Genomic DNA, 15840 nt, shown 5'->3' on the forward strand with positions numbered 1-15840 from the left:
TCTCCGGGTTGTTACAATAAATCAAATCCACAGTCACTTCTTCTTGCCTTTTTCAAGCCTCGCAGGTATCACTATTACCGCCAAGCTCTGCTGCCATTTTTGTCGTCTCTGTTGAATATGGCAAGAAAAAGAAGTCGACTACGCCTTTAGATTGAGTTTTGTGATTAAAAAGACGGCGATCACAGGAGAGCACACATATCAGGCAGGGTAGGGCAGCGAGGTCGTAATAATGAACTTGCTGATGAAGCCACTCCACCTCAGCAATATTGGGAGAATTTACTTTATAAATCTAATTTTGCATGATAGCTTTTTATGGACTATTTCAGGCAGGGAACGAGAATGTTCTTTTGCCAATTAGAGGCAAACAGAGCCAAAGTTAATTGCCCCCATGTTAATAAGAGCATTTAAACCGCTCAGCCACCAAACAGGACTCTTGGGGACATTAACCAGCGAATGTTTGAATCACTGCACTAGCTGACTCATTCCCATCTACTGATGACTATATTTAACTAGATCAATGTGAGCGGCTTGGCATGGTCTGCTTTTAGCTCCGTTTCTGGGTGATGTCTGATCAAAAGACGCTATCAGAGGGAGCTTGCGGTTCACGCTGGATGAAATAACACAAATTCAAAGAATAGAGAGATATAAAGTAGCAGGAAAGTTGCGACGTGTGATTTCACACTGTCGGCTGCTGGTTGGGTCGTTGGAGTCATGCCCTCTTGTGCCCGGCCACTCGCGTTCTGCCAACCCTTTGGGTTTATCTCCCCTGCATCTGTCACTCTGTCTCTGTCATTACCTTTAGCAGGTGTTTGTGGCTTGCCCTAGCCGTCCTATGTCAGCCAATTATCTTCTTGCCTGTCCTTGTCTAGGACCAGCTGCTGCTAGTCTGCATGAATAAGCTAATTGTAATTCCTTCACTTCCATTTTTGATGGATCCTCATCAGTGTCCTTGTTGTTTGAAGCTATTGCAGTCCCAGTTTAGCGGCTGCATCCTTCAGATGATGCATTTGAAGGCTCATGATGTCATATCAGAAGGAAGAAGGCGCTTTCAAATGGAGAGCACTAAAGTGGCCTTGTATTCCTGTTTTTTTTTTTTTTTTAATTGCTGGAGGCATCGCTTCTATTTTTCTCCACGGTAATAGCCTAGGGTCTGAATATTAAAAAAAAAAAAGCAAGCACAAATACAGGTGTTGAGCTGCTACACACTTTAAACACCTAACAAAATGGTGAAAAGCAAAGAACTGCCTGATAAATAAATACTTCTACTGTTCTAAATGTTGACATTAGAATCTCCCGACGACCTGCCCATCCCTTTTAACAAGGCGCCTTTGAATACTGTATGTGGCCTCCATGAAGAAATACATGTGCTGCCAGAACTAATTCGGCCCCCAGAGATGCGTCTTCACATCTTATACCGCACGTTCATACCACAATGTCCACCAGAAAAATGTCAAAAATGAGAGCAACATGGAAATGAAATTCACAAGCCAACTCATTATCTGTGTGTGAATAAAAAAAAAAAGATCCTTGATTATTTTATGTTTAATAAAAAAAATAAAATAATAATTTACATGGAACTGTATACAAACCTGAAGTGAAAGAGAAAAATGTGACTGGAGCCAGCCACTCGCCCAAATGCCATCCTTTAATCACGCCGTAAGAGCTGAATCAGACATCTGGAGATTCATATTTGCCTGACCAGCAAATATTTTTGACAGCAGCCTCGCAGTACCTCCAAGCCTGATCTGGCAAGCTGCTCGGCTTTCATTACTCAGAGTGGCTTTTAAAGTAAGACTCCGAGCGCCAACCACACCACATCCCGAGGGAAATGGACACCGGGGCACAAGCGTAACAACTTTTATACACCTGTGATGCACAGACCAGAAAAACTATTCCACAAAATCAGACTGAACAATATTGTGCGATGATGACACACCGGGCTCTCGGGTGCTTCAAGTATCAAACAGAACAACTGCGACACTAATTCCCCATTTTCAATTCAAGTGGAAAGAAAGGAAAGAAAATAGAAATGGCTAGACAAACTACTTTAATGTAGGTTGAGAAACTACAATGATGGAAGTGGGCTGTTTTTAAACACCTCTTAGCTAAATTGATGGACAGCTTCGCGTTTAACCTCACTCAACATTTCTTTCAAGAAAGAGCACTTCTTGTTTTGGTTGCTATGGGAATACTCAAACTGATGATGGAGTAATTTAATCAAGTAAATGTGAGGATGTTATGCATGTAGCCAAGGAAAAAAAAAATGATTATAGCCCACTTGTTTCTTGAGTATTTTTATTCATTTAAATTGCTTCAATTGTTTTTGTTTTTTTGGGAGGGCAACGTTGGTACGTCTAAACCACTTATAAGTGCTTTCTGCTTCAATGTTACATAACAGGTTCAATTAGTCAGCAGTGGTAATGACTCTCCAATAACTCACTGGATTTGTTGCTCATCCTTAACCAAAATGTCACATCAGGGGTTGCGAATTTGACTAAATATTTAGCGAGAGTATCACAAAGTTAAAGTAGGGTAATTTTATTGCATGCTTGAGTTCCACAACAGGTTGTCATGGTAACAAAAGTCATTTGCATGAGGCAGAACCACCGCCCAAAATTTTAACAGGCCATTAGCAGGGTGTTAGCTTAATTTAGCTAACTCTGGCGCATTTACATTGTATAAAGTTGATTAAGGTGCATTGTCCTTTTTTAAATAAATAAATATGAGGCCACTTCTGTCGTGAAAGAGGACTTGACATACACTTTTAATGTTGCCTTGTTAATAAAGGTAGCACTTAATTAACAAGACTGGATTACTGCTCAGAGGTGCCAGCAATGAAGAGTTCAATTAATGACGCACACACACACAAAAAAAAGCAATCTCCGGTCCCCGGAATGACAAGATCTTTGAAGGTTCATCCACACGTAATAAACATAAAATCCCATTATTGGGATAAGTGCATCATCAATTTAAAAGTTATGGAAAAAGAATTGTTTTCAATACATCTAAAAATTGTCTATATTTTTAGTTTATCAGATAATTTATCGGATAGCTGGCTGCTCTACACAAATTTTCGCAAATATTTTTTCAATAAATCATACACTAGGTTTTTCCCGCATCCCAGGATGGCTAACCGGAGAACTTGCATTGAACTGTGCTAAATGCACTAAAAGTGATTTAATAACAATGCTAGCTTTATTCGCCGCCGTGATGAGAGGAAGGAGGCCAACAGTGAACGCCACGGTTAGCTCTGGCGAACAGACATGCATGATTTAACAATGGGAGTCGTAAGTTGAAACTACTACACAGTAAATGGAGCTCCTCTCCGCATCAATTATTATGAATAAAATATTAGGAGAGATTTTATTTAGCAAAAGATTAGGACGCATCACTGCCGAGGCATGTAAGTAATAACGGTCCTTTACTTCGGCGGTAACCTTGTAAACATTAAAGTGATGGATATTTTCAGGAGTCGTGGAAAGAGCAGCACGGAGAAACGAAAATATCGTGGGGAATTACAGAACCTGCGGACGACATCATTACTATTCACACTGCACTGCTGTCATGTCTTGGATTCAGGTTGTGGCTTTGTTCTCGAGTTAAGCATTCATTATGTATAAGGAACAAGAACGTGTCTAATGAGCATTTTACATCTTTTTTTTTTTAAGGCCAATAACAAATAAACTTGAAGTGAAACTTACTGCTCTGATTCCCCGCTGATAGACAGCCCACTCAAGAGGAGCCACGACACACACACTGATCATTGGTGTCACGCCTGACCTTTTCCGGGCCGGGCCGCCAGCTCGGCCAACTCGGCTGTGTCCGGGCAGTAAAGGCCAATACAGTGCGGTGAAGGTGAAGGCACTTTCACGTGCCTTTTTGCACCCACACTCAACCTCCGACTCACTTCCGTCTCATGAGGCATTAGTTGCAGAGGTGTCAATATGAGAGGTCAGAATCAAAATGTGGTTGTTGCAAATGTGTCTACGAGGTGAAACAAAACGAGTGGAAATTTTAGCCTTGACTGTATTTCCTATAGAGCTGACAAAATATATTGATTCATCGACCGCTAATCGAGTATCAAATTAATCGAGAACTTTAAATAATCGAGTAATCGTTTGGCCAACAGTAATTATTCATGAAAGCAGACCAATTTTGATTTTGTCTAACCAAAAAGACATTTGCTTTTGGAAAACAATGACCGAATCAGATTTAAAAATGTCAAAAAAGGTCATCAAACCCCCTTGTGTGATTTTCCTTATTTGTTGTTTTTTCTTCCTGTAACACTAATCGAATGAACAATAAAATTCAGTGAATAAAACAAATGGTTTTGTAATACACTTAAATAAAAATATTTTTTTCCAATCATAGATCAATCGATAGAATAGTCAATTCTAAAAAAATGCGATTTACTATTTGTGTCGGCGCTAATAAATACTGCGGAATCAAACACAACACCTCTAATAGAAGCCATCTTTTCCCCCACTGGAAAAAATAATAATTTAGTAGCGTCGCACTTGTGAATTTAAGCTGATACAACATGCCACTATAAAGCTGACACAAACACTTAACCCTCAATTAGCAGCCTCATACTTTCTGTTGTTAAGTAAATAAAAACACCTTGCAAGAAATATTATAATTGAAGAATCTTTAATTAAGGCTTTGCGGCAAAATATGCTGATGTACTAAAGGTAATATGTGCATAAAGCTATTAGTCATCTCATAATGTGTCCCAGATGAGGAAGAGGAGGAAGGATGGCCTCAGAATGGACGCGGTGGGATTTGAGTACACGGGGGCTGGGAGGACTGTGAGCGCAGAGTGGATGCTGCAGCTGTGAAATGAAGAGCTGTCGCATCCACTGAGCACTTTTCTGAGTGGAGGAAACACACTTGGCGCAGTAGAAATAAATCATGCCCGCCTGTTTTCTTTCTTTCTTTCTTTCTTTCCCTTTTTTTTTTTTTTTAATACATCAGCGTGCGATTGTAGCTTCCAAAACAAGAGATGGGAAATTCTCGCTGCCTTGCAAAGATTTCCGGCAGTGCTTTCCCACCCCCACCCACTCCTAATCTGATATGCGCCCATGTAGCTACGTTTTGAGGAGATAACTCGGACTGATGCAGCTTTAATGCGTCGTTTTATGACTAGCCTAATGTGTAGTGCTTTTTAAAGACTTGCAGATCCACTGAATAAAGCATACTGCAGTTCTGCTGAGAGAAAAACTGTTACAAACTTTTTGGGCTTATGAATCTTTACAGAAGCACTTCAACTGATTGTGGCAGTATGTGTTTCTTGTCTGCCTCACAGTTCTGATGTTCTGAAGCACCAATTTCAACAATCCACACGAAATTGCATGGACATGTGTACCATAAAGAACAAAATAGTTTCAAGGACCCATGGCAGAAATTGAACATGAAGTGGGCCATTTGGGTTTGAAACAACCATTTCAAGGGGGATTCTGAGACTCATACTTTGACAAACTCCACTTGGGGATTGGCCAAAATGAGCCCAAATGAGAATTTTTTTTTTTTTTTTAGGTCTATGCTATCTTATGTGGGCGAAGCGTGGCAGTGTCACACTGTGATGATTCTTACAAGGAGTTGTCATGCTGCCCATTAAATCGTGTTTGCAGCTTTGATATTGTGTGATAAAATTTCAATACGCATATATTTTCAGTAGATTATATTGAACACATCATTTTAGGTAAAAATGGTTTGAAATAATGTTTTAAAATGAATCAGTATAAATAGACTTACCTGTAATGAATTCCTGGTACTCTGGAGCTGAATAAAATAACTAACATGCCCATTTTTGGAAGAAAATGCATTACATAAAAAAAAAAAAAACACATGGACACATTTCACCTCATACCAGGCTAAAGGAGACATTAGAGGGACCTATTATTTTTTTTGTATCATAGTTCAGTGAGTCTGTGTGTGTTGGGGATGTAGAGCTTCTCAAAACAATTGTGCAAGCAGAGAGCGGGGATGTATTGGCCATTAAAGTAAACACTGGGGGTGCTTAAACACATCTTGGCAAATAACATCACTGAGAGGGGATCCCGTATACAGTTGGTTAATGGGCCAGACTGCAGCAGCAATGGAATAACATTAGCGGGCCTAGCTCTAGACAGAGCCTCATTGTGTGGGACTGATGAGCACACAAGGACCAGAACCTTTCGTCTATTTATAGGTTGCAAGCTGAGTGTGAAAGGCTGCTTTTTCTCTCAGGTTGCAGGTATTCACCCCCTCAAAGAAAAAAAATATATATTTAAATCCCTGATTGCACAGTGATTGGTTGCAATTATTGGAACATTGGTGTCTTATGTGAAAGTTTTCCATTAAGGAGGATTTTACTAGATCAGGGAGGGGCAAACTTTTGTGTTCACCGAGGCAGACGGGGCAGGTCATTCATGAAAATAAAGTTAAAATATTTTTGAAATGTTATTGTTTGTTCAACTAATTTATGCACCGCTTATCTGCATAAATGACCATTCATTCACAATCACACAGTTATGTCGTCAATGACCAATGACTTACTTTTCGCAAATGAATTTAATCACTTAACAAATATTTACATGTATAATATATATGATCATTTATTTTTCAACGAGTATCTGTTTGAGATTATATTTTTAATGCAAGACTCTTGATAATGTAAATAATTGTTGGGCCAGGTAAAGAATGGTGCAGGCAGTACCTGACTTGACTGTAATAAAATACCAAATATTGAATTTATAAAGCACTTTTTTTTTTTTATGTTGAGCTGTGCTCTCAAAGACGTTTTGGGAAATGTGCGTGCACGTGTAGTTCTTTTCTGCTTTACCTTTTATTCCTCTGGACCTCCTTCTTATCCATGATGACAGGCACGCAGTTGGTCAGCTCGGTCCAGTCGGCGTGCAGCCCGCAGCTCCATCCCGTCGAGAAGCGAGAGAAGAGCCACGACTCGTCCTTGCCCGGCCGGTGGCAGGTGCACTTCTTCTGGCCGGCCTTGCAGTCGCACGGCTGCTCCAGGCGGATATTCCTCACCAGGTGCCGGCCGAACGTGGTGCCGCCGGTCTTCTGGATGTGCAGGAACACGATGACGTCGTCCCCTTTCATGTTGAACTCCACGCGTCGGTCCAGGTCTCGTTGCGTGAAGTTGAACTGGGACGGGAGCTTGGCAGGGCTGTCGTCCTCCAAGTCCTGGTCCGCGAAATCGTCCCCGTCCTGATAGCCGGCGGAGAGCAGGCTCACTCCCCGCGGCGCATCTCCGTTTTTCAGCGGACACGAATGACTGCCGGCGGGACATATGTACTGGTAACCTATCGTGACAAAAAGCACAGCCAGGATAGGAACCAGGATGAGCTTGCTGGATTTATCATCCATGATAGGCTTCGTCTTCATTCCATCACTGAGAGGAGGGAATAAGAGTTGGGGGGACTCGACACTCCGGGAGAGCTGCCTAATATTTCGGATGACACATGTTGCCAATCGGACGTCGTTCACCTCTCAAAAACAGCGCACCAAGTTCCAAAGTTAAGCTGCATGGCAGGTTCAAAGTTCTAAACAGCCATGCTTTCCATGCTTTGTCCCGCTGATTCCGGTCCGAAACGCGCGTGTGCTCTCTCTCTCGAGAGAGGATGTCGCAAGACTGGGACTGTTGTTGTAGCCTCGCCCCCCGCCGCCGCCGCCGCCACCACCCTCCACCAACCACCCACAGCATCCCTCAGCCTCCCCCGGCTGCTGAGGCTCTCTGACTGGCTGCACGGGAGGCCACTAATCGCCCGCTTGTGTGTGCGCGCCCGTGTGTGTGTGTGCGTATTTACGCGCATTGACAGTCTCTGCCATCGTCCCATTATCTCGTTTAGTAGGGTGCGTCGAGACATCGTGCACATACAAGCACACGCACTCATTCTAAAACAGGTTCAATGCGATATCTAAAAAGTCATAGAAACTGACCAAATCAATCATTAATCGATCCATGCCATATGTAGCCACCTATACTATACATATATGTAGTAAGTATACATGCATTTATGTATGTCCGACCAGATACAGCATAGATGTCAAATTTAAGGCCTGGGGGCCAGATACGGCCCGCCACATCACTTTATGTGGCTCGCGAAGACATATTGATTCCATGTGTCAAAAATAAAATTACAAACTATCTTCACTTTTAAGAAATATTCCTATCAATTTTCATTTCCATCGATACTTTTAAAATATTTGAACAGTTTTTACTAGTCTCTGATTTCGGGTGAGCATTACCTCTAAATTTCTGCAGCTTTACATTGTGAAAATGGTACGAGTCCGCCATTTGAATGAGCATGGCTACAGGGCACATAGCACTTGTGAGATTTCAAAATGACTCGCTGGGCAAAGGCTTTAACCATCCTTCAGATGGAAATGTGAAGCGTCATTACTTGCAGTCATTATACATCTGCACAATCAAATGAGATCCGGTACAAAAGCTGTGCTAATTCTTTCTGCCTTAACAATTGGTCATTTTTCATTGACACTAATTATGGCCTGTTTTGGCTGTCTTAACTACATGAGTGTGGCAAGATGTTGAGATGTAGGCAGCCCACTTGCTTCTATTTACGGTAATGCTTAGGACCGCACTGCTGCAGAACTTGTCTCGGAATTTGCGACAGAGCCTGGTACTTATTTTCTGTCAAATGAGGGGGACTTCTGTTTTAAATTATCTGCCAAATTCTGAAAACGTGCTTGGCGATGTGACCCACAAGACACTGGTTTTATCTCAGATGCTTGGTGATTAAATGTTGGTGCAATATTTGATTATGCAATGCAATCTCTACGGGAACTCCCTTTAAATGTGTGTTTGTGTTTTATGGAGGATTTTGGCCGGTGGCATTTATAGAAAGAGCACTTTCTTGATTGCTCAGTAAACTTGTTGGCTCAGTGTTTGTCAAGTGTCTGTCTGTCTCTTTCATTTTGCCCTGTTGGTTATGTTCATTATTATTGAAAATATTTTGCAACTAAAGGACAATTTACCTCTCTCAATTCTATTTATTTGGTAAAAACATGCACAAATGCTGTCACGAATCCTCACATGGATGAATTAACCAATAAGCGGTTTGGTGGGAAAATGTTTGAGTTGCACTCCAAGGACCCCAGTAGTTGACCATTGCTGTGCCTGGTTGAATTCGTCTACCAACAGTTCAAAACAACACCTATCTTATTCTTTATTGGCATAATCGTGTCGGATACGAAAGTTAAATTATAAGCAGACTACACATAAGGTCGTATTATCCTTCATTATGTTTTATTAAAACTAATTTAAACGGACCTAAACCGGCAAACTCTATCTCGCCAGCTGTACCGGTTGCTAGCATACATCAATGGTTGCTAATAGATGCCTAAAAATAGACAGCGAAAGTCATTCTCTTCCGTACGGTAGCGGTCAGGATCAATAACGTGGAGAGGGACGGATATACAGCGATCAGTAGGATGATGGCTATAACGTCCAACTTTGTCACAATGTGTTTGTAGTTGACAACTTTAATCACTGCTGATTTTGTATTTTCGTCATTACAATTGGTTAAAGTTGGAATTAGTCAACTATACTATGAGTTGCCTGGTTCGGTGCTGAGTCTATTTAGGCTGTTTCGCTCGAATTGCAGTTGTGATTTCTTTCGGCACTTTCCCTAAAATGACTGAACGTGTTTGACATCTAACTGAGTTGAGGCTGTAACTTCAGTAACTACGTGGCACAAGACCGACTAACTGTTACCGATCGACACACGTGGAAGCTGTGCTGGACTGGACCGCTTGCCCTCTATGCAATTTTATACAATTTGATGTTGACACAATGAAGATGAGGACTATTATCCTGCAGCCCCTGCTGCTACTCATGATCATGCAACACACGGCATCTGCATCCAAAGGCGTCACTGCAAGTCTTAAAGCCAAGTGGCATGCGACTCCTTACCTTTTGGAGACAAGGTAAACATCTTCTTCGACCCTTGAGACCTTTAGTTATGTAAAATTGAGAGGTGTTAAGTCGAGGTCTAGAAAGTAGAAGTCCTGCTGCAGTTTGACTTCAGCTACAGGTGCGTCTTATCAACCGGCAGGTAAAGGCTCCCCGGAACTAGCTCGTTTGATGCTTACTATTATGTTACGTTATGAACTAAGTACGCAAATGGCAAAATTGAATTAAGAATTAATCTGCCACAATTTACTTACTCATATAACGATGGTTAAAAGACTAGGCACTTTTTTCCCCCAGTAAATCATAGATGTCAAACTCAAGGCCCGGGGGCCAGATGCGGCCCGCCGTATCATTTATGTGGCCCGCGAAGACAGATTTTGCATCGACTTTGTGTCATTACTAAAACTACAAATTGTCTTCACATTTAAAAAATAAAGATATTACTTGCAATTCGTCTTTTTAAAATATTTGAACAGTTTTTACTAGTCTCTGATTTTAAAACTAGTTCTTCATCACTTTGTTTTGTAGCCTATATAGAAGACGTTGACAATCATAATGGCCCTCCAAAGGAAACTGACTACGATGCGGCCCGCGACAAAAATTTGTTTGACACCCCTGCAGTAAATGATGGTCAAATTCCAGTTGCTTAAGATGCATTTGACCTCAGAGGTTACGCTGTATTTTATTGATGAAACCTTGCTGTATACAAGTCCTAAGGTTCACTCTGTAATATGTTGCTCCAAGACAATTTGATATTGCATGTATTCAATCTTTTTGCCCCTCTCCTCTCTCAGTGAGTTTATTGGAGAGGATGGCAATGAGAAATTCTGGCAATTTGTCGACACTGTGAAAGAGCTCACCGCTTTCAAGCAAGGAGGTATGCGGTCAAGTTTGAATCATTGACCTCCATTTACATCATATTTCATTTCTAATTTATCACATTCTCATCCATGCCAGATTCTGTCCGCACATACTACAACCTTATCATTAAAAAAGCCAACCAGTTTCTCACGGGTCTTCAAGTGAACTTGCTGAAATTCGCTCTTTCGCTGCGTTTCTACTTGCCAGCTGTTCACGCCTTCCAGCAGGTACTGTATGTTCACAAATTATAATTGCGTGAAATCTAAAATATTTTAATGATGTCTCTTTGGCAGCCTGGTAATATGACTTTGCGCAGTGGGAGCCGTTTAAATTATTGCATGATTATTCATGCCATAGATAAATATACCCACACAATTTGTACGACAGGTATGGCACACAGTTTATGAGCTTTTTCTTTTTGTATGCGGCCTTGAATTCATGACCTGGGCCCTCTGCCTTCTTTACTTACAATTGCTTTGGCACCACTAAGTCATTACTCTCAAAAACACTGGATGAATTATTTGCCTTGAAATTGAACTGTTCAGCGATTATTATCTTGAATGATGCTGCAATATTACTTGATGCTCGCAGGCTTTTCAGTGCCTCACACACCATGTAAAATGTAAAAAAAAACAAAACACCCCCTGGTCTGTAACAGCATTTCATACATAGGTATGCTTGTTGTACAAATTTATTTTGCCTCTAGTATAAACTATTTGTATGAGCTGCATACACATGCAAGGGATTAATAACCAATTAGTCGACTTAAAATTGTTTCGAATTCTTCCTCTTGCGTGTGTGCAGTTTGCATGTTCTGACTGTGGGGTTTCTCCAGGTATTGCAGCTTTTACATTCCATGCATGTTATTTTGACTAAAGACTGAAGTCTGACTAAAATTAAATACTGCAGTGCAAAGAACAAAGTAATATTTCCCATAGGAAATAATGCAAATTCAATGAATCCGTTCCAGACACCCAAAATGTTTACTAAAATACATTTTATACACTAACAGTAGTTTTACATACAGTTAACTGTATACAATAAATATAAATAAGTAATCAAGTGGATAAATAAACACTTAACATCACTTCAGTCTTTAGTGCACTCTTAATGGCGTGTGGAAAGATGTTGGTGAACATAATTAAGTTATTTTTAATACCACTAATTTTGTTGAATATGTACTACTACAAACTACAATCTAATACAATCCAAAAAGACACGAGAGACTGTTAGTACCGTTTCTATGTTCATGTCTCGTACTCCACAGATAGCCAGCGATGAACCGCCACCTGAGGCTTGTCCAGCTTTTGTCTCCATTCACGGCCAACATAGTTGCAGTACAAAGAACATCAAGAAGCTTCTGAAGGCAGCTGCAGGCAGGTAAATCCAAGTGACACCGCCAACCCCGTGCGGCTCTACACAGCAGTCCACAGCAGAAAAGTTTCCCCAAGTTAATTTGATATTGGAAATCTTTGACACTCCCTCCGAGTTCATGTTTGCCCTTGGAAGAATGAAATGTAATTTTCTGTGGTGCTTTTTCAAACGCTTGCAGGCCCCATCCGTATTTGTACAAGAATGATCACATATATCCCGGGGCTAATAAAACAGACGTCCCAGTCGTGATCCTGTATGCTGAGATCGGTACCAAGGAATTCACCACCTTTCATACCGTGCTATCAGAGAAGGCTGACGGGGGCGCTCTCACGTATGTGCTGCGTCATTTTGTGGCGGTAAGTTGCTTGGTCATGGAGTACATAAGATTACTAGCGTTCTTCACTTGTTAGTTCCTTCCTGCTGCAAAATAAATAATTTGCACTTGGTGTCGATATGGTCTGGCTAATTTTAAGAGCGAATGATTCATTGAGTTTCTTGTTTTTATTTTACAGTAGGAACGGAATTGCCAGTAGGCTGCTGTAAACGTGCATTTCCTTTAACGGTATATTTGTCCAATAAAATGATACTCGATACGTGCCTCAATATATTTTCAAATGGAACAATTTAATTTGGCTTGATTGGATCTATTTGCATCTTTTAACACAGCAGATTTTCCTTTTCAAAATTTTTGTTGTTGTACCTGTAGTACCAAGTGTAAATTGTTTATTAAAGGAGAGGTTATTATTTGTTCAAATTTAATGTTATAATTTCTTTGCTTTATTTTTTTTAAATCCATTTCCTAAGCAGTGGTTGTTTATTTGAGTTTTTTTTTTTTTCTTTTCTTCTTCAAGTGAGCGATCCATTCAACACAATTGGGGTCTGGCGTCTATTTAAAAAGGAGGCCTCTTCTTGCTCCTCGTTTCTCTCGACCGCCACACCAATCTTTGACGCAAACAGTTTAGAAAAAAGACATGTTTACTTTGTGTTATATGAGTAAGGTTAACATGACTGTGAACTCATTCATGCCCACTCTCAGCTGTTTCCATTGATTTAGCCATTTGTTTTGACCCGTATTGGCCTTGTGCCGTCCCCTTGGAAAAAGAAAGTAATATAAAAAGGAATATTTCTTTCAGCCATGCTGAAGAAAAGCCAGGGGTTGGGGTGTACAGTGGGTCTTTTAATGGTCCAAGGATGTGACTCTGACACGGGTGTCAAGGTAACTGTGTCCTGTATGTAGACTTCATGTTCTGAGTGGAGAAATAGTTTTGGAGCGCTGCTGCCAGGAATGAAGGGGTTGAAATTGCTTTCTAGATTACGGCAAAGTAAGTGCATCCGAGAGGCCACGCCCATTCAGGTGTGGTCAACCGTTTATTAAGGCCGGTCTTGAAAGGGTTGTGAAAGGCCGATCGGTGGAGCGTTATGGTTCGCTTGGTTGGACAGGAGCATCATTCACCTGCACCAAAGTATAGAGTTTGCTCTTTGGCATTGCACTTGGAGTAGCTGCCGTCTCCTATGAACCGCCAAATACATGTTAAATGTTCCTATGTTGCACTTCTAAGAAAGTCAGACGTATGCATCATTTTTTCCAAACGCATTCCTACTGTTCCCGATTGCACAATGCATGTGTTTTAAGTGTCTGGATTTTTTTGCCATACAGCAACTTTCATTGAAATAGCCATAAAGAATCTTCTATATTTTTGTTGCAATCATTATTTGCTCCATATTCATTTGAACAGGCTCCAAAGCAACAGAAGATCCTTTTATCGGGCTACGGCGTGGAGTTGGCGATAAAAAGCACAGAGTATAAGGCAGTGGACGACACCCAAGTCAATGGTCGGGCTGCAGTTGATCACATTTTTTTTGTTGAACCTTTTGTGTCCCAAACAACACTTTTTTTTTTTTTTTTTTTTGCAGACACAAAGACAATCATACAGGAGGAGGAAGATGATAATGATGAAGTCCAAGGATTTTTTTTTGGAACATTGAAGTAAGGATTGTCTTTTGTTTTATGAGCCATTTTATTAGGTACACAGATGCTACACCAATACAATACAAGTGTTGTCTCAATCACACTATTGTAATGTTTCTTTTGAATCTGTCAAGGAAATCTTATCCTGAACTCAAGGAGCAACTTGGCGAACTTCGCAAACATCTACTTGATAGTACCAACGATATGGCCCCTCTCAAAGTGTGGGAGCTGCAAGGTAGCCACATAATACTGGCCCAGAATATGTTGTTCATAATAATCATTTTGACTTGAGTCTTCTTTTATTTGAACATTTGTGCTGTCTAACTCTAACTTACTTGATCCTTGTAGATCTCAGCTTCCAAGCGGCTGCCAGAGTGCTGTCTGCAACAAAGTTTGATGCTTTGAAGGTCATGCGAGACCTCAGTCAAAATTTTCCACGCAAGGCAAGGTTAGAAAACACATCACTGTGTGAAAAGTTAACATATTTGAGTCAATGTTATGTTTGGGACCCCACAACACACTTTTTTTTATGTCCAAAAAATCAAAAATTCAACACACAACTCTATCAGGTGGTGAGTAGTTTTACTTTATTTTAGTTTTAAATTAACTGGTTTAAAAAAATGGAAATTGAAACAATATGGAGCTAGCGTGATTGACAAGATTGTGTTCAATTTTGGAGGTTCTACCACAATTATCTCAACGTGTTTGCTGTACAGCGTGACCTCTAATTTAAATGCTAAAATGCTGGCTTGTATTTGCTCTTCTAGTTAAAAACAAAACAGCAAAAGTGATGAGTTAGACTTGTTTATTTTTTTCCAGGGGATTTGCGTACAGATTTACCCTCTTGGGGGCGTGCAAGTTTTTCAGAGATTAAAACTGTCATTTTACTGCCGGCCGCGGGTGTGATAAAGGCTGATGGCGAGCGTATGCTTTACTGTACCGCTTTACTATTCCCACAGATCACTGACAAGAGTGGCTGTAAAGAACGAGATGAGAAAAGAAATTGAGGAGAACCAAAAGGTGCGCTATCCTAAACTGTGTCCAAACATGACTGCAAAAAAAAAAAAAAAAAAGACTTTGATTTGATACTGCTTCACAAGTTAGATGAGGAGTCTCTGTTCTCTATCTGAAATAACTTCAGTGACATCAACATTTTTTCTTCAGACCTTGGTCCTTGATTATGTGCAGACTTTTATGTAGCTTTTCTTTCTGAGATAAAATGGAAAAAAAACCCATTCTGAATATCAACAAACTCTTTGTGCTTTTTCTCTTAGCATCTGAGTGAGACGATTGGTGTTAACCCAGGAGACAGTGAGCTCTTCATAAATGGTCTGCATATTGATCTGGATGTTCACGACCCTTTTAGGTAGTATTCCAAACAGTCCTCTACTTATCCTCCCCTTTGTGTTCCTGTTGCCACATGATCAAAAGTTTGATGCCATTTAAAACGCCTTCCTTGTCATCTTTCATTGATAGCATTTTGGAGATCCTCAGAGGCGAGGCCAAGGTCTTGGAAGGTCTTCACAGCCTGGGTGTAAAAGTAGAGCGTCAGAGCACGCTGCTGAGATTGCCTGTGGACCATGCGGCAGACAGCTATGCCTTAAATATCAGACATCCAGCTATAATGGTGCGTTGCGGTGACTCATAAGTCCTGGACCGCATAGCGGCTAACAATAGGGAATCAATCATCTGCCAAGAAATCGTT

At 40.7% G+C, this 15840-nt stretch overlaps 2 protein-coding genes across 7 annotated transcripts in view; one reads left to right on the top strand and one right to left on the bottom strand.

The window, feature by feature from the left end:
* Nucleotides 1–10099, bottom strand: part of hs6st3b (heparan sulfate 6-O-sulfotransferase 3b) — a 43892-nt gene extending 33793 nt beyond the window's left edge. Inside the window, exons 1-2 of one of the 2 annotated variants that reach the window (XM_049728706.2) lie at nt 9932–10099; nt 6824–7301 (exon numbers count right to left, since the gene is read on the bottom strand). In XM_049728706.2, coding sequence (XP_049584663.1) covers nt 6824–7301; nt 9932–9953 — 500 coding nt within the window. In that variant the 5' untranslated portion in view covers nt 9954–10099. Of the gene's footprint in view, nt 1–6823; nt 7656–9931 lie in introns of those variants that run through there. The other variant, XM_049728705.1, reaches the window with a different exon arrangement.
* uggt2 (UDP-glucose glycoprotein glucosyltransferase 2) overlaps nt 9332–15840 on the top strand; it is a 41612-nt gene continuing 35103 nt past the window's right edge. For 4 of the 5 annotated variants that reach the window (XR_007483341.2, XR_007483342.2, XR_007483340.2 and 1 more), the window contains exons 1-12: nt 9333–9945; nt 10726–10808; nt 10889–11019; nt 12060–12172; nt 12345–12522; nt 13903–13999; nt 14081–14153; nt 14270–14370; nt 14484–14583; nt 15095–15155; nt 15410–15501; nt 15612–15762. Coding sequence is in view for 2 of the 5 variants with exons in the window: in XM_049728689.2 (XP_049584646.1) it covers nt 9812–9945; nt 10726–10808; nt 10889–11019; nt 12060–12172; nt 12345–12522; nt 13903–13999; nt 14081–14153; nt 14270–14370; nt 14484–14583; nt 15095–15155; nt 15410–15501; nt 15612–15762 (1314 nt within the window). In the remaining 3 variants the exon portion in view is untranslated. Of the gene's footprint in view, nt 9946–10725; nt 10809–10888; nt 11020–12059; nt 12173–12344; nt 12523–13902; nt 14000–14080; nt 14154–14269; nt 14371–14483; nt 14584–15094; nt 15156–15409; nt 15502–15611; nt 15763–15840 lie in introns of all 5 variants that reach the window. The other variant, XM_049728690.2, reaches the window with a different exon arrangement.

Source organism: Syngnathus scovelli, chromosome 8, assembly GCF_024217435.2.
Source record: "Syngnathus scovelli strain Florida chromosome 8, RoL_Ssco_1.2, whole genome shotgun sequence".
In the NCBI taxonomy this organism is placed as follows: domain Eukaryota; kingdom Metazoa; phylum Chordata; class Actinopteri; order Syngnathiformes; family Syngnathidae; genus Syngnathus; species Syngnathus scovelli.